The sequence below is a fragment of the Eleutherodactylus coqui genome, chromosome 3 (genome assembly GCF_035609145.1).
Source record: "Eleutherodactylus coqui strain aEleCoq1 chromosome 3, aEleCoq1.hap1, whole genome shotgun sequence".
In the NCBI taxonomy this organism is placed as follows: domain Eukaryota; kingdom Metazoa; phylum Chordata; class Amphibia; order Anura; family Eleutherodactylidae; genus Eleutherodactylus; species Eleutherodactylus coqui.
This window is the reverse complement of record NC_089839.1, coordinates 307,924,797-307,951,706: the sequence shown is the minus strand read 5'-3', so window position 1 is coordinate 307,951,706 and position 26,910 is coordinate 307,924,797. Positions and strand designations below refer to the sequence as shown.

Genomic DNA, 26,910 nt, shown 5'->3' with positions numbered 1-26,910 from the left:
GAGGAGCAAGTTGTACCTGGTGTAGCTCACCTGCATTTTATCCCTGTGTGTCATGTTTGGTAAGTAAGTCACACAGAATCTGTTTAACAGCCGGATCTCCATTTTTTCCTACACAAAAGCTCCATATCACCACTAAAGCGATTTAGTTAAATAATACAATTCTGCCTGCAGCCACCACTAGGGGGAGCTCAGGAACTGACTGCATACAGATTTATACATTGAGCTCAGTTATAACTCAGCATACCGTAAGTTCTTACACAGGTCATTGCCATGAGATGTCCCTCCATATCCTAATGAACTTTCCTTCCCGTTATCACCATCTATTAACTAACTTTTATATTCCTCCTTAAGCAACGGGTTGTTTGTGTCTTCAGAATGAAGCTGCGGTACATCACCTATCCAAAGAGCAGGAAGAAGAGCTGACCAAGCAGACCTTGCATGTTCTTCAGAATATGAGGATTAGGTTTCCGGGGAAGATGGATGAAGATGAAACCTGTGCCATTTTAGATGAAGTAAGTCTGTATGTACATGTATACATCTATATACCTAGAGAAGACCAAGAAGAGATGATGAAGTATAAAACTAATTGCCAACAGACCTGTCCAAAGCTTCCCTACCCTTCGAGTAGGCTCTATGGTGGGACATCATTACTGGGTACCCCAATATTCTAGTGGTCACTTGGATCTTCAGATATGGTACCAGTGACCTTCTGTGGCCAGTGATTGGCTGCAGCAGTCACATGTCCTGGTCAGCAGAAACCAGGAAGTACAGAGTGGTTGTGAAGCAGGTTTAAGTAATGGGAAAACACCCTTTTTCTCCTTCATTCTTGGATTTTCTTCTCCACTTTGACAAAGTTTAATCTTTCCGCTGACAGCTCTCTGAGGGCTTATTTTTGTGGGATGGGCTGCATTGTTCAGTGGTACTATGTAATCACCATATAACGTACTGGAAAACTTTTACAACTTTCTAAGTGAAGTGAAATGGGGAAAAAAAACTGCAGTACCGCCATGTTTTCAGGGAATTTGTTTTTACGGCATACTAACTAAATCAAAAATGACATATTTTCATTCCATGGGTCACTACGATTACCACAATTCCAAATTTAGGCTGCATTCAGGGGGAGGAGGCTGGAAGAGCCGTGAGCAGTGCTCTGAGCTCCTGCCTCCTCTCCACCCCCTCTCCGCCCCTCTGCACTATTTGCAATGAGAGGAGGCGGAACGGGGGTGGGGCTAAATTCCTTGAATTAGCTCCGCCCCCACCCCACCTCTCCCCATAGAAAATAGTGCAGGGGGGTGGAGAGGAGGCAGAGAGGGGGCGGGAGCTCAGAGCACTGCTCACAGCTCTTCCTGCTTCCTCCCCCTGCAGAGAGAGACGCCGTATATCAGCTGGGCGCGAAAACCCAGCCGATATACGGTCGTCTGAATGCACCCTTATATATTTTTTTTTTTTGCTGTACTTAAAAAAAAATAAATATATATATATCTTTGAAAAAAAATGACTTTATGCCACCATCTTCTAACTGTCGTAACGTTTTTATTTTTCGGTTGACATGGCTGTGTTAGGGCTCTATTGGTACCATTTCAGAGTACTTGTGACTTTTTGATCGCTTGTTATACATTTTTTTTCTTGTAGACGGATGACAAAAAAGCGTAATTTCAGCGCTGTGTACTTTTTTTCTGCCGATGTTTATCATGCGGGATAAATCATGTGTTACTTTGATAGATCAGACTTTCACAGATGCTGCAATACCAAATATGTTTTTTGGGTTTTTTTTGTTTGGATATTTTAAATTCTAAATAGCGCGTAATTTGTATTTTTTATTTTTAATCTTTCAATGTCCTTCATTTTTTACAATAATAAACTTTTTACACTTATCTTTAATAAATTTTTTAGTCCTCATAAAGGACTTGAACTTGCAATCATTTGATCACTTATAGCTGCTGCAATACTCCAGTATTGCAGTATATAGTATTTATGCAGGCAGTCTATTAAGACCGACCACAGGCAAGTCTTAAAGGGGTTGTCCCGCGCCGAAACGGGGTTTTTTTTTTTCAACCCCCCTCCCCGTTCGGCGCGAGACAACCCCGATGCAGGGACTTAAAAAAAAAAACCGCACAGCGCTTACCTGAATCCCCGCGCTCCGGTGACTTCTTACTTACCTGATGAAGATGGCCGCCGGGATCTTCACCCTCGGTGGACCGCAGGGCTTCTGTGCGGTCCATTGCCGATTCCAGCCTCCTGATTGGCTGGAATCGGCACGTGACGGGGCGGAGCTACACGGAGCCGGCATCCTGCACGAGCGGCCCCATTGAGGAAAGAAGAAGACCCGGACTGCGCAAGCGCGTCTAATTTGGCCATTAGACGCCGAAAATTAGACGGCCTCCATGGAAACGAGGACGCCAGCAACGGAGCAGGTAAGTGAATAACTTCTTATAACTTCTGTATGGCTCATAATTAATGCACAATGTACATTACAAAGTGCATTAATATGGCCATACAGAAGTGTATAGACCCACTTGCTGCCGCGGGACAACCCCTTTAATAGGCAGAAATACACAGCAGCCCTGGGGACCTTCATAAGTCCTCCAGCTGCCATGATGACTGTACAACACCTCTCTATCTCATTGCAAGGGGGGCCTTTCTAGACCCTGAGCACCGATTTGAGCCATTTAAAAGGTTCTGTCAGAAGTGAAAGTTGATTACAGTTGTTGTGCCCGGGTGTCAGCTGTCAACAGGCTTGGACTGGCCCAGGAACAGACGAGTCCCTCAGTGGCCCCTGAACAAGGAATGGGCTCCCACCCATCATATGAACGGTACTCGGCATAGTGTACCCATTGCACTACGTACTGGTAGGAAACATACAGCATCTCAGCAGGTAATATTTACGTGTACCTGTTCAGTGGACCCTCAGGATGAATTTTATTGCTGGGCCCTAGGCAGCCCAGTCCGATACAAAGACAGCTAACATCGGCCAAGTAAGGAGCCGGCTCAGCAATCTGACCCAGTAAAACCCTGCATACGCAGGGCGTACCTAGAAAGCCTATGGAGTCCGTTCACCACTCGCAGTGACAACCAAATGGGCGCAGCACTTAGATGGGTGCTTCTGGCAGTTTGTTTCAACAATCTCGGCACCTGGACATGTCACTATCATGCATCAGGAGTTTTTTACTTATACTTTAATGTTCCTCGCACTTACCTCTGTTGCCCCATGGTTCACATTACTCGTCTGACCCTCTGAGTCTGTACTCGTTAATGCGCCAACATAAACTACTACGGCTCTGCTGGAAAGTGTTCCACAGGCTCATTGGCCAATCCAGTAAATGCACCAAAATGTGAGAACCTCCCTGTATGACAGACTGAGGTCAGCTAGGAACACACCGGCCCAGTGTTATCAGCCCCTCCTTGTCTATTCTAGATTGTAAGCTCTTGGACTCGGTTTCCATTTTCTCCATTTTTCTGGTGTGTAACTTTGGAAATATTAGTTTGCAGCTTTCTTCCAGAGCTGGGCTATCGAGCGAGCGTTCTACAGCCAGGAGAGAAGCTAAGTACATCGTCTTTGAATTCTATGGTTTCAATTATTTCTCTAAGATGTCTTTCTTCCCTGGCATTACATTAACAAGCGCATGAATGCTCCAGACCAGCAAACTACCAAATCTTCTGCTTGTATAGAGGTAGTCACACTTAATGATAACTAAAGGGGTTTTCCAAGTTGTACAATTTCTTTAAATCCAGCCCTGCATGCAGTAGAATAACAAATAAGCATATATTCACCTCTCCCCGCTCCTGCTGTGTCCTACGGCACTCTCCTCGGGACACCAGTACTGACATCCTGTTGCGATGGAAACCCATCGCCCTCTACGATTACATTGCGGCAGAGATCAATGTTCTGGGGTGTTGCAGTGGGAGGCTATCTCCCGCTGAGGGATGGGGTGGGCTCAGCTTCTGAACCTGCGCCATTCACATGATGTAAGTTTACATCCTGGTGCGTTAAATACCACACTGCTGTGGCATAAACTTACGACGTATAGCATTAAGGGGTTAAAGGGATTGTTTGGCCTTTTACTATTGATGACCTAACCTCAGGATAAGTACACTGCAGACAGCGCGATCTGCTTCCAGCGCTGTTCATGCTGACAGCAGGCCCGGCAAACAGCTGATCAGCGGGCATCTCAAGCATCAGATCCCCTACGATCAGCTATTGATGACCTGCCCAGAGGACATGCAGCCCTTTAAAGCCTTTTAATATCTTCACTTCATCAGGACTAAGTGCTGTAATACTGCCCCCTATGGACAGGAATCTGCTCTAAATGAGCAGAATGCTTTTATACTGTATCTCGTTGCAAAATCTGCAACAATCAGCGGTGCGACCCTCGCCGTACAAGAAAAGTGGATGATACTCCAAGAAATATCATCTCCGCAGTGCAGAAAACATCACACAGATTGAAACGCCCTGCGTAGGGATTCTGGCTCCGCGGTTTATGCCGAGCTGCTCCCAGACTTGTTGCAGATTTTCCCCATTGAGTTTCTTGGAATTTCTTGTGAATCGGCTGCAGAAAATCTGGATGGATTTTATATCACAAATCCGCCCATGTGAATGTATCATAAGGGGGGGTTCAGGACATGAAGTATTGATGACCTTTCCTTAGGATGGGCTGTTAATATATAAATGGGGGTTCCGACCCCCAAACCCCCCCTGCTGAGCATTAGAATGAATGGCAATTGTACCCAGTACTGCAGCGAAGCCCCACTGAAGGGGTGGTGCCAACATCTAACGTTATCCTCTGTCTACAGGGTACTTTGTCATCGGTGGGGTCATAAATTCTCAGCCCCTTACCAATCTAAGAGTACAGAGACTCTGAAGGTCCACGAATGAATGGAGCGGAGGTCGGGCATGCGCACCATCGCTGCTTCATCTAATTGGGACTGCTGGAGGTCCTCCAACCGAGTTCAGGCACTCAACTATTTCTGGCAGTCCCACCTGACCGCTGCTCCATTCATATGGGGACCTTCAGGACCCTCATTCTTAAGATCAGTTGGGGGTCCTAGTGGTTGGAACACCATCGATCAGAAAGTTATCCCCTATCCTATGGATAGGCGATCATTTTAAAGCGGTACTCCGCAGGATAGGTAATCAATTTTGGATCGGCGGAGGTCCATCTCTCAGGACACCTGCTAATAAACAGTTTGAAGAGGCCTCTACACTGCATACCTGACACAGCGCTGTACCTGAATAGGACTGAGTTGCTCTTAGGCCATTTAATTGATGAACTTGACATCATTGGCCAGAGAAGAGGCTGGCAAGAGAAAAGTGCAGCTACCTCTTCAGACAACTGACCGGAGGGGGTTCCAGATGACGAGAGCCCATAACAATCTATGCTGTGGATCGGTCATCAATATCACGGTCCTTGGAAATCATTTCAAATCTTGGTGCATTTACAGGGAATGGGGCTGAGCTGCAGTACCAGGCACATCCACAACTGCTTGCAGACTACCTGTATACTGCTTATGCAGAAAACAGCAAGATAGCAGATTGCTTACCTCACACCAGAAGAGCTCCGTTAATACATACTTACTAGATCCAAGCTCATAATATAGAGCACCAGAACCAGCCTTTTAATAGAAGTACAGCATGAACCAACCTCAGTACATAGATACAATACCAGAACCAACCCCTTAACATAAATACAGCACAAGAACCAAGCTCAGTACATAAATGCATCATAAGAACGAAACCTGTAACATAAATACAGCACCAAAACCAATTTGTAACATAAATGCAGCACCAGAACCAAGCTCAGTACATAAATACAGCGCTAAAATCAACCTTAGTACATAGATACAATACCAGAACCAAGCTTATCAAATAAATACAGTACCAAAACCAAGATCATAATATAAATGTAGCAGAAAAACTAAGTAACTGTATTGTGGGAGCGCTGATGAACTGACAGCAGAGTGAAGCAGACAGAGCAAGGAGCTGGACAATTCATGTAGCTCCACGAGGCACTGCCGCATGAAGGAAGAAGATCATCTGGCCAGATGGACCTAAGTGGGGCCGATAGCACGCGGCCTACATTTTCCCAGTACCCCGCCTGAGTGACTTGCACTAATCAGATATTGATGGCCTATGCTAAGGAACAGAGGATAAATATCCGAACTTGTCATGTAACCCTCATTCTACATAAACAAGATAAAAGAATCCTACAAATGGCTGATCATAAAAAGTGTCATTTTCAGCCAACCGGACATAAAACCTAAGTTTCTAGAATAGTCTGCGGCCGAGTCGTTCCGGTACTCCTCCAGCGCGGCGTGCAGCGGGGACACTCTGAAATGTCATTTTGTTGTCTGGGGTCATGTTGATTGTCCTGTAAAACGCTGAGCACACAATCCCGCTGTTTCTGCAGCGCTCGGAAAATCTGAGACCTTCATAATTAAGTTCAAATTAAGCAAATGAACGTTCTCCTCCAAGTAAATGGGTTTAATTACACTTTTGTTCTGAACGTCTGTATGGAACTCAAGTGGCTCACAACAGACCGGGGACTCGACACAATGAAAACTCAGCTGAATCTCCCCTCTCGCTTCTAACCGCGCGCCGACAGGCGATTGCCGCCTCGTTAAAGAGTTTGACGTCCCACAAAAAAAAAAAAAAGGAGAAAGATTTATGTTCTTCCTTTTTTTTACAACCTCTGGATGCTCTTCAAGGAAAACTCTCAGCGGGCACCCCGACGTCCTACCAACGTGATCAAATAACTTACCCAGCGAATACGGCCAGAGGATTTTCTTAGTTTACAGCTCTGGTGGAAGCGGACCGCGGGGACCATTTACATTGGAGGGAACGTTTACTCAATACGAAGGTTTCCCAGACAAGCCTTTTCTGGCTGAAAAATCACCGGCGGCTCCGTCCAGAAGCTGTCAGGACTGCAACGTGTGGCGGCTGCGGATCAGTGATGCATCGCTCACCGGCCTCGGGCACTAAACATTTTACCGCTTGGAATCTACTTACAGAAAGAGCAGCCCATAAAATAGCAATAATAATCAACAGAGTTCAGGACCCGCACTTCTGCCGGAGACGGATGACACCGGCAGGACATGTGTTCCTGCATCGCATTATCCATTTGTCCGCAAGTAGTTGCACTCTCTGCTTCGTCCGTGAGGGATCGTCATGTTCAGTATGCAGAGCAGGTATAGGAATCTTTCACTCGTTGCCGGTAGAAAAAAATTGACCGTTTGGGCGTTGTACTGGATGGCGGTGATGAAGGGACGGCGAATATACACTAAGTTGACAGAAGTACTGGGACGCACATAGAAGGTGATGGAATTTGATTTTATTCACATTTTGCCATCCGGTGTTGGCCGCTTTTGGCCTCAATGACTGCAGTAACCCTCCGCGTTCGCTTTCCACCAAATTCCCGTAGATGTGGGAAGGGATTTGCCTCCATTCCTGGAGGAGATCTTCGGATAGTGATGTGGTGGATGATGGGCGTGTTGGGCGCACAGATGCACCATTTTATATCACCCTGCTTAATGAGGTTAAGATCCAAACTTTGGGACGGTCAATGAAGTTTGCAGACATTCTGCGTGCCGTATTTTATGGTGGTCGGTCATGTTGTTAGGAGCCATACCAGAGTATTACCACAGGGGAGGTGATGCCGCATTGTCCGGGATGTCTCTGTACCCATTGGTGGTGAGGGGGGACTTCACTATAACCAGTCCTTCTCAGAAGAAACACTATCCACTATAACAGAACTTCCTACAAAACTCAATGTTGGGGCCATGCAGGCACGTAGAAGCTGCTCTCCAGGCAACCGCCACACCCAAGTGATGCCATCCGATCGGAAGATGTTGTCCTGTGATTTATCTACAACACTTGCTTCTACTCACTTACAGTCCATCGCTCCAAGCACCATGGCAGGCGCCGCTGTGCATTCACTGCTATGATGCTGTGTGCAGCTGCTCGGCCATAGTAACCCTTCACATGCTGTTCCCTATGGAGGGTTCCTGTACTAATGGATGTTCCAATGTCCTGTAAGACCTTCTGAATGAGGGCAGATGATGTGTGTGATGTCTTCACAGCTCCTACGTTGTCCTCGTTCTGTCTGTTTACGAGGTCTCCCTGAACGTGGCGGCACCGCACACACCGAATGGCTTCCATCTCCCAATAACATGGCCAACAGTGGACTCTGGAAGGTCCAGAAGCTGCGATGTCCCGTAGTGATTAGTGACATTCCCCCACCAGACCTCGTTGTCAGCTCTACACCTGGTGACATCCCTCCACCAGACCCCGTTGTCAGCTCTACACCTGGTGACATCCCCTCACCAGACCCAGTTGTCAGCTCTACACCTGGTGGCATCCCCCCACCAGACCCCGTTGTCAGCTCTACACCTGGTGACATTCCCCACCAGACCCCATTGTCAGCTCTACACCTGGTGACATCCCTCCACCAGACCCCGTTGTCGGCTCTACAACTGGTGACATCCCCCTGCCAGACCCCGTTGTCAGCTCTACACCTGGTGACATCCCCCTGCCAGACCCCGTTGTCAGCTCTACACCTGTTGACATCCCACTACCAGACTCCGTTGTCAGCTGTACACCTGGTGACATCCCTCCACCAGACCCCGTTGTCGGCTGTACACCTGGTGACATCCCACTACCAGACCCCGTTGTCGGCTGTACACCTGGTGACATCCCACTACCAGACCCCGTTGTCGGCTCTACACCTGGAGACATCCCACTATCAGACCCCATTGTCTGCTCAACACCTGGTGACATCCCTCCACCAGACATCGTTGTCAGCTCTACACCTGGTGACATTCCCCACCAGACCCCATTGTCAGCTCTACACCTGGTGACATTCCCCACCAGACCCCATTGTCAGCTCTACACCTGGTGACATTCCCCACCAGACCCCATTGTCAGCTCTACACCTGTTGACATTCCCCACCAGACCCCGTTGTCAGCTCTACACCTGGTGACATCCCACTACCAGACTCCGTTGTCAGCTGTACACCTGGTGACATCCCTCCACCAGACCCCGTTGTCGGCTGTACACCTGGTGACATCCCACTACCAGACCCCGTTGTCGGCTCTACACCTGGAGACATCCCACTATCAGACCCCATTGTCTGCTCTACACCTGGTGACATCCCTCCACCAGACATCGTTGTCAGCTCTACACCTGGTGACATTCCCCACCAGACCCCATTGTCAGCTCTACACCTGGTGACATTCCCCACCAGACCCCATTGTCAGCTCTACACCTGGTGACATCCCTCCACCAGACCCCGTTGTCAGCTCTACACCTGGTGACATCCCACTTCCAGACTCCGTTGTCAGCTGTACACCTGGTGACATCCCACTACCAGACCCCGTTGTCGGCTCTACACCTGGAGACATCCCACTATCAGACCCCATTGTCTGCTCTACACCTGGTGACATCCCTCCACCAGACATCGTTGTCAGCTCTACACCTGGTGACATTCCCCACCAGACCCCATTGTCAGCTCTACACCTGGTGACATTCCCCACCAGACCCCATTGTCAGCTCTACACCTGGTGACATCCCTCCACCAGACCCCGTTGTCAGCTCTACACCTGGTGACATCCCACTACCAGACTCCGTTGTCAGCTGTACACCTGGTGACATTCCACCACCAGACCCCGTTGTCTGCTCTACACCTGGTGACATCCCTCCACCAGACATGAGGGCTTGTTTTTTGTGCAACGACGTTTTTCATTGGTACCATTTTATCTACTACATGATATCATGGAAAACGTCTAAGTGGAGTGAAATGGGGAACAAAATGCTTGGTGTGTGTGTGGGGGGGGGGGGTGGGGGTGGTCTCTTGTTTATATGGTGTATACATTGTGGCAAAAGTAACATGATCACTTTATTTGGTTGGTCGGTGCGATTTCAATGATAGCTGATTTTGCTGTACTAAACTTCCCATTGATAGGGTTGTGCGGGGGCTCATTTTTTGCGGGACAATCTTTGGTTTCTATTAGCTCCATTTCATATGACTTTTTATGGCCTTTTATAAAAAAAATTTTCTTATAGACAGGATGACCAAAAAAAATGCAATTCTGCCGTTGTGTATTTTTTCCCAGATGACGTCTGCTTTATAGTAATAACACCTTACTTTGATATGTGGAGGAACCAAAAAGCAGGGGTTCAATTAAACTGCAGTGCCCCCACAGAGGACATTAGGTATTACACAGTGTACACTGAGATCAGTAACCCATCCCTGTATTGAAGGGATATGCCAGGCTAGCAGATATATGCAGGCATTCTATTGGTCGTATCCAGTGACTTGAACACCAAAGGATCTCTTTACTTACTTACTTTACCTGCCTCTCCTCAGCCAGAGCAGAGGATCGTGGAGTTTTCCCATTGCTTTCAATGTGGTCAGCACTGCTGCCGCTGGCCCCGTTGAAAGCAATGGGCAATACTGGAGGAAGATAGAACATGCTGTGATGAGTTTCCCACATAGTAGCACATTGCTGTGCTAAGCAGGTAAGAATCGGTCATGTGTATGACCCCTATCAAATGAATGGGGTTCATATTTGTGTGTCTCAAAACGCACAAATATTGCGCTATTTACTCAGCCATATGAAACCGGCCTTAGTCTTGTATTCCCTCTTGGCAGGGAAGGCAACAGTACAGAGCCTACTGCTCGCCTTGCTTAGCTCTCGTTTTTGGCCTGCTTACTTTCATGGGTGGTTTCAATGTGGCATCCCTGGTTTTCTATGTTTTAATGTCCCAGATAGCCCCTCGGTTAGTCTGTTTTGTCTTATACTTCGTTATTATGCCCCTTTAATATGTCCTATACCCTGTTGGTAGTGTACTTTGTAACACATTAGTGCAGGAATGGCAGCCACAGCATTGAGCTCTGTGTTAGCATCCATGATGCTCCTCATAGGCGGAGGAATGTCATCCCCTGCCCCGCCCCTGCCTACTATCAACAAGGAAAGTCACAGTCCTGATACTATAATCCATACTTTCTCAGCTCTTGCTCCTTCCTAGTGTCATTTTTTTTTTCTAATATCATAAATAATAACCTATTGTAACACACTGATTCTACTATCTTGTACAGATAATAGAGAATTGGCGATATCACAAACCCAAGGTGGCCTCCTATTGGTTGATAAAGCTGGATTCTGTGAAGCAGAGAAAGGTAAGGCATGATTTTCATTGCTCATGGGTCTGATTACTGTTTGTTTGATGTTCTGCTTTCTATGTTTTTCGTGAGTGGGATGTTAGTTGGTATACACCCCCTTCCCTCCGCCACCATAGAGGTCAATATCTTCCTTGACTGAAATAGTTCTTGCTTGATGATTGTCCTCCCTGGCCTTGCTATGGGACACAGTGAAAGCAGCATCCCTGTAGCATACTAAATACGAGTGTTGTAAGGCTACGGTCACACGACAAAATCTGCATTAGAAACATCTGACATGGAATTCGGTGGAAAATTGCGGCAGAAATTTTCACGTATAAGTGCGGATTTCTGCCACAGATTTGTATTATAACTATTGCGGATCTGTGTGTGGATTAGGCCTCAGGCACACTAGCCGTGAGTGTGAGTTGTGCCAACTTGCGTCAGACGTCCGTGTGCTGTCCGATTTACACGGAGACAGAGCATTGACATTTCCGATTTCTTGTTTTTGAAACCGCCAAGAATAAAACATGCCACAAGTTTTCTTGGTCCACATGAAAAAATAGCAATGCACATAGTCTCATAGGGCATATAATAGGGTCATGTGCTGTCTGTGAGTTAACGCGGAAACCACACGGTCCCAAGCATCGTAGCGTGCACCTAGCCTTCACCTAATTCAATAGGGCTAATCCGCATGCGCAGAACTTGTGGCGTCGCTTCTTCTTTTTTTTTCCACGATGCAGATTTGAAATCCCATTCAAAGGAACAGGATGCGGCGATGACACGGATTGGCTGCATAATTGGTGCAGATTCTGCATCACTTCTGTACCAAGTAATACCCCTCCAACAAGGACTAATACAAATACGCAAATGTCTATGCCACAAATGACTAAAACTGCTCCCAGACTTCTTTTTGCCTCTCCACCGTTTTTTTGGTGTTAGCTATTCCCATCAAAAGTAATAAAAATGGTGCATAACACGCCACCCGGTGGTTCACCTTACAATTTCCTGTCGGATTCCATATAAGAAACGGGGGGGGGGGGGGGGTGTTTGGGGATAAGTTATGACCCCATAGACCGGCACAGATGCGTGTGGAGCCGTCTATACAGGGTATAGTCAAAAAGCCGGATCTCAATGCTGGTGCCCTATATAGAAATAACAGTAATGTACTTGTATAGGAAGGCATGGGTGTGCTACTGGATGGTATGGAGAACCGGCCCCTGGGGGCCACAGAACATGGATTTGAATTTTGTGTTGTGGCCCCTGTAAGAGATAGAGAGTAAAACCCAATTACAAAGTTGAAGAGCAGCACACTTTCCACGTCTCCTTGAGTCCCGTGGGACCGCTGCTATGGGTGATGTAAGGAAAGCCTACTGGAAGTGCCTCCTCCCTTTGCGATGGGGCCGATCATCTAGGAAGTCGTCAGCAGGAGATTCCCCGATCCGCGGTGGACCTTCTTCTCGTAGTTTTTGCATGGGGCGTACAACCAGGAGCCCGTGCGCCATATTATTATGCCGTCCTATTCAAGTATGCCATTGTTATTTCGCTCTAGGACACCGGTATTGAGGTGCAGCACCGGATCCGTCCCCCTGCCTGCACTGGGTATGCCGGTGTACCTAAGGTCGTACTTTTTGTTCTTACGGTTGAATTATGTTTCTGTTTTCCACAATGTAATCACTTAGAACGAGCCTCCGGCCCTCCGCCCAGCCCTCCGGGGCCGCGTAATACTCGCAATTTATGATAATGACTTTTGTTTCAGACTTCAGTCTCCATCGATTCCTGCTGGGGAACCAATAGAAGCATTAAGCATTGCAGTACTCCAGGGGTTAATCTTTGCACCGCTAGCAGGCTATTTTAGCCATGCAGTCGTATGCCAGAGATACAGCTGGCATCACCCCAAGAAGCATCAGAGCGCCAATCAGAAATAAGTGAGGGGTGGAACATATCCAAGCCCGACTCTCGGGGGGTCTCGCCAGAGAGGTCCAGAACGCAGCATTAATCTTCCCGGCTACTGTCAGATCAGTCCAAACAAGTCTGTCCTCCTCTTACCGCCCCGCGCCATAATGAAATGTGAACGCCGCTCGTAGATTCTCTACATTCATTCTTTGCATTATCAGAATTCCGGCCAAGTCTGATTCTCGGATTCCTCGCTACAAAAAAAGCTCAAAGGTGTGAAGTTACAGAGTCAGAATCCGGCTTGTTAAAGTGTAAAGTGCAGATGCAGCAAATTCAGGGCAGCTACGAGTAATCAGGGTTATTCTCTGCTAACTGTCAATGAATGAAAACATGCTTGTTTGAACCTACAAATTATCATACTGCTCACAGCTGAGCTTTTGCTGAAGTTGCACCCAGTCTCTCTCTGTGCAGTATTCGCCTCAGGCGGTTTAAAGGCTTGGGGCACCCAGTTGGTAAAGTGCGAAGTGGCACTCCTAGTGGCCTCACTAGTGATAATAACCCCTATAGTGACCCCAGTAGTAATAGTGTCCCGCATACTGGACCAATTGTAATAGTAACCCCCCCCCCCCCTCCTTAGTGGCTTCATTAGTAATAGTGACACCATTGTAGCCCCAGTAGTAATATTGTCCCCTATAGTGTCCCCCATAGCAGCCCCAATAGTAATAGTGGACCCATAGGGGCCTAAGTAGTAATAGTGTCCCCCATGGCAGCCCCAGTAGTAATAATGGACCCATAGTGGCCTCAGTATTAACAGTGACCCCCATAGTGGCCTCAGTAGTAATAGTGTCCCCCATTGTGGGCTTCAGTAGTAATATTGTCTCCAGTAGTAATAGTGGCCGCAGTAGTAATAGTGACTCCATAGTGGCCCCAGCAGTAATAGTGGACCCATAGTAACCTTAGTAGTAATAGTGTCCCCTATAAAGGACCCAGTAGTAATAGTGGACTCCTAGTGGCCTCAGTATTAAGAGTGACCCCCATAGTTGTCTCAGTAGTAATAGTGGCCCCAATAGTGGCCCCAGTAGTAATAGTGCCCCCATAATGGCCACATTAGTAAGAGTGAACCCATAGTGGCCTCAATAGTAATAGTGGCCCCAGTAGTAATAGAGTAATAGTGCCCCCATAATTGCCCCAGTAGTAATAGTGTACCCATAGTGGTCTTAGTAGTAATAGTGGCCCCAGTAATAATAGTGCCCCCATAATGGCCCCAGTAGTAATAGTGCCCCCATAATGGCCCCAGTAGTAATAGTGACCCCATTTACTAGCCGCAGTAGTAATAGTCTGATGTCCGAGTGCAGATTTAGCTGCATGCAGTCGCTCCTCCCAATCTGGGCTGGTTGAGTGGGTGGCAGCATATAGGTCTGCAGTGGACAGTTTAGCTCCTCCAGTTTATAGTCTGGCTTTCTGCATATTGGTAGGTTCTACGGCCATTGTGCCGGTCTTATGGCGATTTTGCCTGCTCTGCACCTTATTAGGTATTGCATTTTGGCTCTTTTCCAGTGAAATATGTTATTGTGTTTCCCCTCACCTCTGTGATTTTGACATCCGAGTGCAGGAGCGCAGATGCCGGGTGAGAGGTCAGAGGTCACACTCTGATCACAGCAGTGGCGCCTCCTGGACCGGACCTGCCTAGCAAGTGAGTTAAATGCTTGTCGGGCCGCGCGGCCCGCTCACAGGTAGCAATTATTTTTTATCGGCCATTATTATCGCCAGTAAAAAATGAATCTAAGCCAGATAGCAACCTGCCGCCCATCGGGGGTCCTGCAGATTGCCGCCCATCGGGGGTCCTGCAGATTGCCGCCCATCGGGGGTCCTGCAGATTGCCGCCCATCGGGGCTCCTGCAGATTGCCGCCCATCGGGGCTCCTGCAGATTGCCGCCCATCGGGGCTCCTGCAGATTGCCGCCCATCGGGGCTCCTGCAGATTGCCGCCCATCGGGGCTCCTGCAGATTGCCGCCCATCGGAGGTCCTGCAGATTGCCACCCATCGGGGGTCCTGCAGATTGCCGCCTGAGGTCTTGCTTGTCCCAGGTCACCTTTTGGTAAGGGCACCCCTGTCTGCCAACTAAACATCTCGGTATAGTTTACCTGCCCTGAAACATTGTAGCAAACTGCATGGCAGGAGAGAGATTTGCGCTGCTGTCAATGTATTTAGCTGATAAGGGATCACCTCAACCTGCATAATTACAGCAAGGTCTCAGCTGTGAGCGGTATTAGGTCACATGGCATCACGTGCCGCGTCGGGTTGTGTGTGTCCGTTTTTTACTTCCATGCGTGATCCGTTTTTTTTTTTTTCCTTGAACACACAAGAGACGGAAGGAGCCCAATTTTGTTTTCTACCAGCGCTAAGCAACAATCCATGAATAATTGAGCAAAAATGGCTGCGCTCCATGTGCGCACCTACTGGCTAGAATGGGTGATTGTCCTCCAAGAACTCGGACAAGAATAGAACAGGCTGCAACATCAGTTCATGTTGGAAAAAATAAACCCGTCTGCAGAGTCTTATTTATTGTAATGGGTCATTGTGCAGACGGTACACAGATGTGCCAGTGAGCTCTTAAAGGGGTTGGTCGGTTGAAAACTATTATTGGACTATGCTTAGGGATAGGGCATTAAAGGGGTTGTCCTTCTAGCTTTGTCTTAAAATAACAAAAAGAGCAGTCCATACCTGCCCTCTGCTGCGGAATTGCTGATGATGTCATCGGAAGTTACTTGACCACTGCAGCTAATCAGAGGCTGCAGCAACACTGCCCAATCTCTTGGCATCAGTTCTCACATCCTGGGCGCCCTGATGCCAAGAGTAAGGCCTCCCTCACACAGGGCGTTGTATACAGCGTTTAGCGCTGCCTTTTCAGCCCAGCGCTAAACGCTGTACAACACTCCCATTCATTTCAATGTGGCTGCTCACACAGGGCTGAAAACGCAGCGCCTTCCAACACTGCGCTTTGACAGCGATGCAAGTTCTATTTTGGGGCGTTTTCAGCCCTGTGTCGCCCATTGAAATGAAGGGGCAGCGGTTTTAGCACTGCTGAAAACGCGGCAACACTTGGTGCCGCGTTTTTGGCAGCGTTAACCGCTCACCGATTTTCGGGGTGAGGGCTTGCAATAGAAGCCCTACCCCGAAAATCAGTCCCAGTTAGACAAAAAAAAGAAAGTAATACTCACCTAGCCGCTGCAGTCCGGGTCGCGGCCGCTGGTCTCTGCCGCTGATCCGGGCTTCCCCTGCATTCACAAGTCTATTGCCGTAGGCCAGGTTTGAGAACCCCGCCTCCGGCAATAGAGTGCTGTGATTGGTTGTTGGCACGCTCGATGCCCAGTCACAGCCCTTCATTGACTGTCTCAGCCAATCAGTGCCGGCAAGCTCTGATTGGCTGAGACAGTCAATGAAGGGCTGTGATTGGGCATCGAGCAAGCACAGACAACCAATCACAGCACTCTATTGCCGGAGGCAGGGCTCTCAAACCTGGCCTCCGGCAATAGACTTGGGAGTGCCGAGGAAACCCGGATCAGCGGCAGAGAGCAGTGGCCGCGACCCGGACTGCAGTGGCTAGGTGAGTATTACTTTTTTTTTTTCTTATCAGCATTCTTGGCTGCGTTTTCAGCCGAGCTGAAAACGCAGCCAAAACGCTGGCATAAAGTATGCCAGCGCTGCTGAAACGGGGCGGAATCTGCAGTAACGCAGCGTTGAAAAACGCTGCGTTTCTGCAAATGCCCTGTGTGAGGGAGGCCTAGTGCAGAGACTGCAACTTCTGATTGGCTCCAGTAATCAGATGACTTCCAATGACATCATCAGCAACAACAAACATCAGAAAGACAGTGGGGTTACAGCGCTGCAACCCCAACGCAGAGGAGGGGTATGTGCTGCTTTTTTTTGTTATTTTAAGAAAGTTATAGCTAGAGAGGCAATGCTGTCCAGTAGCCAGATAATCCCTTTAATAGTAGATCAGTGGGGTTCCACTACCCACTGATCAGCTGGTTGCTGGGCAGCTGCAACCATCATTCAGCTGATTTCTGCAGGAAGCAGACAGCTCGGTTTCCACTGCAGTGCCCAGGCTTGGTATTACAAGCCATTCACTTCAATGGGAACTTGGGTCTGTAATACCAAGACTGACCACTGCAGTGGAAACGGAGCAGTCTGCTTCCTGCAGAAATCAGCTACGTGCACAAGTGTACCAGCCCAATAAACAGCTGATCAGTGGCTGATCTACCATTGATGACCTATACGGAGGATAAGACAGCAATACTTTACAACTGAACATAACCAATAGGGGGCGCTAACCATTTATGGATTTATACATCTGCTATTGAACTGATGAGAGCTCTAGAAATCTGTCAACCATGAGGATGCGGGGGGAGCGGCGTTACAATGGCGGTTGTGTTAGTTTCATCATGCTGCGGGGGGATCATCTCCAGTGGGTTTTTACGATGGGACTAAAATATTCTTTTTTTTTTTCTGCGCAGATTTTGGACATCGTGAGAACAAACATTCGCTCCGTTCTTCAGCGCATCTGGAAAGTGTCTGATGTGGAGTGTTTACACTTGTACCGCAGTTTTAATCGCGTGTTCAATCGTCTCCTGTGGAGTCACGGCCAAGGACTGTGGAGCTGCTTCTGTGATTCCAGGTACGCCGGGCCCCGCAGCCCCGGCCCCTCTGGAGGGATGAATGTATGCTGTGTTTACATGCTGAATGTCGGGGGATCATGCATTTTTTAAATACCTTCTAAATGGCGCTTTCAGCTGTGTACACAAAGCCGGATTCAATTGTGTTATAAAAATGACGGATGGCTCGCTCGCTGCATTTGGCTTCGTTTCAGAATCGTTTTCTGCTCGGATCTAAATGAAAAGTATCTTTCGGAATTGCTGCAATTCACACAGAAAATCTAATTTCCCCGCTAGTAATATATTGCGGGACCAGCAATCCCTGAATGCGGCTGCCTCGCGGCACAAAGCTCCCGGAGAGATGAGGGGCAGTGTCAGCTGCAGGGTGGTCTGCCATGGTAAAGACCAGTACATGTACAATGCTTGTATAGATAGGTTGTATGCCTAAAGCAAATGCCAGGTGTAGGGGGCAGCACCTGATGCCAGGGAATGGGGTGCCCCAAGCCTGAGTCAAACTGTGAAATGGCGCCCTCCAACAAACTTTACAGGCATTGAAAGCGCCAAGACTTGAGATGCCCAAAACATATTTTAAACATTGAGAATTGTAATAGTGGCCCCAGCAGTGGTCTCAATATTAACAGTGACTCCTGTACACAGCCCGATTATTAATAGTGACACCCAACACTAATTGTGCCCCTAGTAGTGGTCTCAATTGTAGTAGCAGTCCCCTTGATAGCCCCAGTATTACTATTGACCCCCATAGCAGTCCCAGCAGTAATAGTGTCTTCCATAGTAGTCCCAGTAGTAATAGTGGCCCCAGTAGTGGTCTCAATAGTAACAATGATCCCCGTAACAGCCCCATTATTAATAGTGACCCCCCCAACAGTAATTGTGCCCTTTAGTAGTGGTCTTAATTGTAATAGTTGCCCCCTTGATAGCCCCAGTATTAATATTGACCCCATAGCGGTCCCAGCAGTAATAGTGACTCCCATAGTAGTCACTATGGGAGTCACTAGTTGTAATAGTGGCCCCAGTAATGGTCTCAATAGTAACAGTGACCCCTGAAACAGCCCTAGTATTAATAGTGACCCCCATAGTAGCCCCAGCAGTAATTGTGCCCCCAATAGTGGTCTCAATAGTAATAGTGGCTCTCCTAACAGCCCCAGTGTTAACTGACCCTAAATAGCTATTGTGCCCCTAGTAGTGGTCTCAATTGTAATAGTAGCCCCCCTGATAGCCGTAGTATTAATATTGGTCCCCATAGCAGTCCCAGCAGTAATAGTGTCTCCCATAGTAGTCTCAATAGTAACAGTGACCCCTGTAACAGCCCCATTATTAATAGTGCCCCCAACTGTAATTGTGCCCCTAGTAGTGGTCTCAATTGTAATAGTAGCCCCCTTGATAGCCCCAGTATTAATATTGACCCCCATAGCGGTCCCAGCAGTAATGGTGTCTCCCATAGTATTCCTAGTAGTGGTCTCAATAGTGATAGTCGCCCCCATGACAGCCCCAGTATTTATAGTGACCCCCATAGTGGACCCAGTAGAAATAATGTCTCCCATAGTAGTCCTAGTAGTGGTCTTAATAGTAGTAGTCGCCCCCTTGATAGCCCCAGTATTAATATTGACCCCCATAGCAGTCCCAGCAGTAATAGTGTCTCCCATAGTAGTCCCAGTAGTAATAGTGGCCCCAGTAGTGGTCTCAATAGTAACAATGATCCCTGTAACAGTCCCATTATTAATAGTGACCCCCCCCCCCAACAGTAATTGTGCCCTTAGTAGTGGTCTCAATTGTAATAGTCGCCCCCTTGATAGCCCCAGTATTAATATTGACCCCATAGCGGTCCCAGCAGTAATAGTGACTCCCATAGTAGTTACTGTGGGAGTCTTTAGTAGTAATAGTGGCCCCAGTAATGGTCTCAATAGTAACAGTGACCCCTGAAACAGCCCTAGTATTAATAGTGACCCCCATAGTAGCCCCAGCAGTAATTGTGCCCCCAGTAGTGGTCTCAATAGTAATAGTGGCTCTCCTAACAGCCCCAGTGTTAACTGACCCTAAATAGCTATTGTGCCCCTAGTAGTGGTCTCAATTGTAATAGTAGCCCCCTGATAGCCCCAGTATTAATATTGGTCCCCATAGCAGTCCCAGCAGTAATAGTGTCTCCCATAGTAGTCTCAATAGTAACAGTGACCCCTGTAACAGCCCTATTATTAATAGTGCCCCCCAACTGTAATTGTGCCCCTAGTAGTGGTCTCAATTGTAATAGTAGCCCCCTTGATAGCCCCAGTATTAATATTGACCCCCATAGCGGTCCCAGCAGTAATGGTGTCTCCCATAGTATTCCTAGTACTGGTCTCAATAGTAATAGTCGCCCCCGTGACAACCCCAGTATTTATAGTGACGCCTATAGTGGACCCAGTAGTAATAATGTCTCCCATAGTAGTCCTAGTAGTGGTCTCAATAGTAATAGTCGCCCCCATGACAGCCCCAGTATTAATAGTGATGCCCATAGTGGTCCCAGCAGTAATAGTGTCTCCCAAAGTAGTCCTAGTAATAATAGTTGCTCCAGTAGTGGTCTCAGTAGTAGCAGTGACCCCTGTAACAGTCCCAGTATTAATAGTGACCCCCATAGTAGGGTCACAAAACACACATACTCACCAGCTGTGCGCTGCTTCCACGCCAATGCTCCGGACCTCTATTCACTTGAGTAGCAGCAGTCACATGGATTGTTTACCTATGTGGCCCAGCAGCCAATGGGAGGCTGTCAGGGATGTCGTCAATGGTGTCCCATAAACCTACTTTGGGGCTTCTACAATATAAGCCCACATGACGTGTTTATGACACATCCCCGGGCCTTCTGGCCAGCTGATGTCACCTGTCAGATGCCTAAATGGTAGTTCGTCGTTACAGTGGGTATGTTTCTTTTATATAGTTTTGGGCACCTGGGGCACAAAACTATATAAAAGAAATAACTCGGAAAACCCCTTTAATATGGCCAGTAAAAAAGAAATACCATCCGTGTGACAACCTGGTCAGAGCTCTGAGGTCCTGCAGCCCGTCGCCTGAGGCAGCAGGCTCAGGTTACCTCATGGAAGGGGCGCCCCTGCATTAAGCCTCCACCATACATAGCAGTGCAGAGGACTGATGGCAGCAGGCTCAGGTTGCCTCATGGAAGGGGCGCCCCTGCATTAACTCTCCATCATACATAGCAGTGCAGAGTACTGATGGCAGCAGGCTCAGGTTGCCTCATGGATGGGGTGCCCCTACATAAGCCCTCCGCCATACATAGCAGTGCAGAGGACTGATGGCAGCAGGCTCAGGTTGCCTCATGGATGGGGTGCCCCTACATAAGCCCTCCGCCATACATAGCAGTGCAGAGGACTACTGCCATAATCAATAACTAATAGTTATTGCACAAAGTGGTTTGGGATACAGACTTTGCGGCGCTATGTCATCCCAGACATCAGCGGCAGCGGTTCTGAGCGGAGCCTCCAATGATGAAGTGAACGAATGCTGAAGATTGATAATACCAGCGCATCTTAAAGGGGAATTCCACTAAGAATCAGCTGATAATATACATCATGTGGATATGTGAGTGGGGAGGAGATATTACCTCTCTGGAGCCCTCCGGCTGCCAGACAGTTAAGGCTCTTTTACACGGGACGACAGTCGTTGCAGTGATATCCTTCTTGTGCGTTTACACAGGAATGATCATCGCTCAGTGAATGGAGGCGGAGCGGATCAGGGATCGTTCCGGACCTCCCACATCCATTCACAGTAAACAGGTAGTTCATAGATGAATGACGAACAATCTGTCCTTCAGTTTAGATGCAGAAACTGAACAAGAAGCGAACACATTCTTCTTCATCGTTCAGTTGGTGCAACATTTATACTGAAGGACAATCCTGCCTCCAGCGGGAATCCGAACGATCGATTGACCCTATAAAGGGCCCGATCACAGGGGCGCAGATCGCTGCTATGTCTGCGTTTGGGGCTTCCGCTCTTGCATTGCATCGTATAAATAAAGCTTTCAGTTTGGTCCCCGCTGATTTCAGTTCTTAAGGCTCGTCAGATCCTGTCGATTCCATGAGATCTCCGTTTTCTGTAGTGTAATCTGCTGCGCCATTTTCCCTTGATGGAAGCGGCGGTCCTTTCTCCCGTTGTCAGTGAAGGTCCGATGTAACCGGGAAGCTTACGCTTCGTAGACTCTATTTATTCCGTTTATCAGAGACGTTTTCTATCTGCTCAGACGGAAAGTAGAAAGATCCGTTTTCTGGTATAAATTTCCTATTAAAACGGACGCCAAACTGATACAAACCGAGGCGGACGGACAGATCCGCTGGGGGGCTTCTTCACATCAGCTTTTTGTTTTTAACACATTCGTTTTTTAACAATGAATCCCACTGAAATCAACGAGGGGGGGGGGGGGGGAACACAACCTTTATTTTTTTAACATTTTGCTGCTCCCTGGCGGAAATCAAAACCGCTGATGTGAATGAGCCCCAAAAAACGGGCACCTTAGATTCAGTCTGTTCCTGTTTAGCATCTGTTTTCAGGTCCTTTTATGGTTTTGTAGATGGATCCGTTCAAAACAGAAACCTAAACACAAATGTGAACAGAAGTGGGTCGTCTGCGTTAGGAGATCAGCGGCGGATCGGCGAGGAGGTCGCACTGGACAACTTTTACATCACATTACAACGCTTTCTGCAGCAACCGCGCCGATTCAGGAAGGAGACTCTTAATTAGGAAATATTCATTTAAATTAGTTTCTTGTGAAGACCATTACCGGGGGTCCACAGGAGGCCGCATGTTACATCCTGTATTGTCCCGGATGAGGTTTTCACTTGCCATCACGTTCAAGCCTCAGAAACTACATTATAGAGCTCAAACATGGGGGACCATGGAGTCCGGGAAGCTGTGTTTTGTACTCATGTGGCGCCCCCTTCCTGCGCTCTGTCAGCGCAAACTTTCTGCCTACAGGGACATAAAAATAAAGGTAAAAAACACAATAAAAATAGTACCAATAAAAACCATAGCTCGCCATGGAATGGAAAAATGTAAAAAATTCTGGCTTTTGAAAAGTTGAGATGAAATTCCCCCCCAAATTGCCGCATTCTTAGTACCAAATATGCGGCTCATGTGCCAAAATACAGGTGATTCAGTTAGCCTGCTTTCAGTAGAGTGTATTGCGGGCGTATATCTTTGTCTTTAAGTTGTCCAGACTTTCTTTTCCCAGGATCCCTAAGGAGGACAGCCTCTTGTCCCGCTTTTGGTTCGCAAGGTCACCATGAAGGTGATTACCAGCTGGGGTGCTGCACCTCCTCGGATGGTAATCACTCAGTGGTGCTCCCGGGGCGATGCACATACTGACGGCAGTGTGTGTACCCCGGATCCTCCTTCCCTGAGCTCTACTCCTTGCTTCCGCAGGAGGAGAGGAAAAGGGAACAGGCATCCAGGCAGACACACTTCCTCCTGCAGCAGTGTTGTGAAGACAAAAAGGAGGTAAGTATATCTGTCTCAAGGGGGCTACTCTGGGGGTCACTATTAATACTAGGGCCGATGTAGGGAACACTATTAGTATAAGTGTCCCACATATATCAATAGTATTACTACTGTGTGGGACACTATTACTACTGGTGCCAAAATAGAGCTCACTATTATTACTGAGGCCACTGTGTGGGACATTATTACTACTGGGGCCAATATAGCGGACACTATTACTACTGAGGCCACTGTGGGGGTTAGTGTTACTACTGGGACCAGCAGCATCTGGTATATATCGATATAGATTGGCTTGATAAAGACTGGAGTTTCACCAGTCGAAATGTTGTATTTTACTATGAAAGATGAAATAAAGATGGGATTTTAATATCCATGAAGATTTTCTACTTATCTTACTGACACCCCAGATGCTGCTGGTTTACTATTTATTTGAAGCAAGTATATTGGACGTGAGGTCCACGTCCGAACGCAGCTTTGCATCTAACGCCCGGTCACAGCTCTAGTGAGTATATTTATTTCTCCTATTGTGGAAGTGCCGCAACAACCTGTTTTTTTATCTTGGATTACTACTGGGACCAATATAGGAGACACTGTTACTACTGTGGCTACTGTGGGGGTTACTGTTACTACTGGGACCAATATAGGAGACACTGTTACTACTGTGGCTACTGTGGGGGTTACTGTTACTACTGGGGTCATTATAGGAGACATTATTCCTACTGTGGCCACTGTGGGGGAACACTATTACTACTGAGGCTACTGTGGGGGTCACTATTACTACTGAGGCCACTGTGGGGGTCACTATTACTACTGGGGCCAATATAGGGAACACTATTACTGCTGAGGCTACTGTGACTGTGGGCGTCACTAATACTACTGGGACTAGTATAGGGGACACTATTACTACTGAGGCCACTGTGGGGGTCACTATTACTACTGAGGCCACTGTGGGGGTCACTGTTACTACTGGAGCCAATATAGGAGACACTATTACTACTGGGACTAGTATAGGGGACATTATTACTACTGAGGCCACTGTGGGGGTCACTATTACTACTGGGACTAGTATAGGGGACACTATTACTACTGAGGACACTGTAGGGCTCACTATTACTACGGGGGCCAATATAAGGGACACTATTACAACTGAGTGCACTGTGGGGGGGGGGTCACTATTACTACTGGGACTAGTATAGGGGACACTATTACTACTGAGGCCACTGTGGGGGTCACTAGTACTACCGAGGCCACTGTAGGGGTCACTATTACTACGGGGGCCAATATTACTACTGAGGCCACTGTGGGGAGGTCACTATTACTACTGATGCCACTGTGGGGGTCACTTGTACTATTGAGGCCACTGTTGGGGGGTCACTATTACTACTGGGGCTGATATAGGGGACACTATTGCTTCTGAGGCCACTCTGCACATGGCAGCATACCTCAAACTGCATTTCTGCATCCAAAAAACAGTAAAAATCTGTAACATTGGTGCAGATTTTGACTGGCAATCAGCCACATATCCGCAGCTGATTTCATACTATGTGGCGCTCTCCTCACCTCCTCCAAAGCCTCCTCCCTGTCAGCACACCCTGGATTCCGATTTTCAGCGTACTGGTCAGGTGAGGCCACTACATGCCGCTGAGAGCCAAAAGCCGGGAAGCGCTGACAGCGGGAAGCCTACAGAGGAGGTGAGGGGGAGCGCCGCATAGTATTTCCAGTCAACGTCCGCAATGGTACGGATTTTGACTGTTTTTTGTATGAAGAAATGCTGCGGAATTTGCTCCCTGTATTTTTTTATAACGACAGAGGTAAAATCCTACGCCGTAATATGCTCCGCCCCCCTGGCCACACCTCTCTATCCCGCTGGAAAAGTCTGGTCACCTTAGTTTCTGTAATACAGAGGTGTCCAGCCTGGCTGTGCTGTGTACTGATCAAAACGTGGACCATCAAAGGGACCTATAATACTCTGAGTTCGGATCAGTAAACCCTGCTGTCAGCCCGGGACACATGTCTATATTATGGGCGTAGAAATGCCGCCGAAATACGCTCGCCTGAAGGCGGCCTAGCGCTATTTTACAATAGACCTGACACTGAGTCAGCGTGACAGTGTCCTATTCTTCCCTTCATAAAGTTCAGAAGTTTTTAGCTTTTTTTCTTGTGAAGACCTGCAAAACTTTTTGAGCATTTAATCTTCCATTTTGCTCTTGTCGGAGCGTCTCGCTTTTGCTGCGGCTTTAAACCTCCAGGCAATTTGATTTTTTATTTTTTTTTTAAGAGAAAACTATTTACTTTAAGCATCTTTCCGCTTGTTTGTGATGCTGGCCGCGTCCTCAGCGCTGGGAACATTTTCCAGCCTCCCATCTTGGCTGTCATGACATTTTTTCATTAGAGACTATTGGAAGTTGCCCAGAAAATTACCTTTTACTTATATCGAGCCGCATAATAGGCAGCTTTTTATTTATTTATTTTTATGTGAAATTTTGTTTTCAGTGACTTTTCTCTTTGTAGACTGATTTAGTGGAAGGTTTTACCGGGGGGGGGGGGGGGGGGGGGGGAGGATATTAAAGAATTGGCTTTTTATCAAAAGTAAAAGAAGAAGAGAGAAAATAGGCGGCGATCTATATTCAGACCTGAAGTCCATTTCCGAGAGGAGATAACTTCATCTTTTTTGACTTTGGTGTGAAAAAAAAATAAAATAATAATAATAAAAAAATAGAAAACTGCTCAGACCTCGACAATTGAAATGTATGAATAAATCACGGCTTATTTAAAGTTATCAGCCAATGGAAATGCCAACAGGCGGCTCAGCGAAGGGGCAGAATGTATCCTGACAAAAGTGTCTGACGGAGGAGATAGTTCTGTACTTTAAGTTTCTGATTGGATTATTAAAGGGCTCAAAAACACCCTTCAGTCTAAAGCTAAAGAATCCGGCGCAGAGCAGAAAAAATGCCCACAGCCTGCTACGGTAATCCGAAGAGGAAATGCCAGTCACTGCAAAGTATGTTTTCAATGAACAAGCTAATATCCAGGGCCCCGGATAAGACTCCCACGCCACCGCCGCCATCCCTGGAGACGGACTGGAAAGCTTTACCCCGAATGATCCTTCATTGTACATGGCTGTGAAATGCGCCGGCTCCTCGTCATCGGCGCTTTGTGCCACCGGTAAATCTGTGTTTAGATTGAGTTTAACATATTGACCTTTTATTTGTCTGGCAGAGTCGGGTGTTTAATATTCGCCGCGCCAGGCCTGTTCTTTATCTCGATGCTGATCGTTGTACTGAACTCCAACCTCGAATAGTTGGACCATCTGTCTGTTCTGTTACGCTGACTGTCAGCGTGCCAGCCTGCAGCTCTGGTGCCACGGACAAGGTCACATCACAGCGAGCGGGTGAGACGCTATCTGATCTGCGCTTAGTTATATGTGACACTACTGACAGTGCAGCACCCAGAAACTCGCAAAGCTATGTGTCTGCCTGGAGACGTCTTAGACTTGTTGAGATGACGTCCCCCTCCAATACAGAGAGCGAGATAGATATGAGATATAGAGATATGAGATGGACAGAAAGACAGACAGACAGATATGGGATAGATAGATATGGGATAGATAGATATGGGATAGCTAGATAGATATGGGATAGCTAGATAGATATGGGATAGCTAGATAGATATGGGATAGCTAGATAGATATGGGATAGCTAGATAG

At 47.5% G+C, this 26,910-nt stretch overlaps 1 protein-coding gene across 1 annotated transcript in view; it reads left to right on the top strand.

Moving 5' to 3' along the window:
* The window catches only part of TTLL7 (tubulin tyrosine ligase like 7), a 152,641-nt gene that overhangs the window by 107,420 nt on the left and 18,311 nt on the right, over positions 1 to 26,910 (top strand). The window contains exons 17-19 of the mRNA XM_066597848.1: positions 375 to 512; positions 11,092 to 11,172; positions 17,565 to 17,725. Coding sequence (XP_066453945.1) covers positions 375 to 512; positions 11,092 to 11,172; positions 17,565 to 17,725 — 380 coding nt within the window. The remainder of the gene's footprint in view (positions 1 to 374; positions 513 to 11,091; positions 11,173 to 17,564; positions 17,726 to 26,910) is intronic.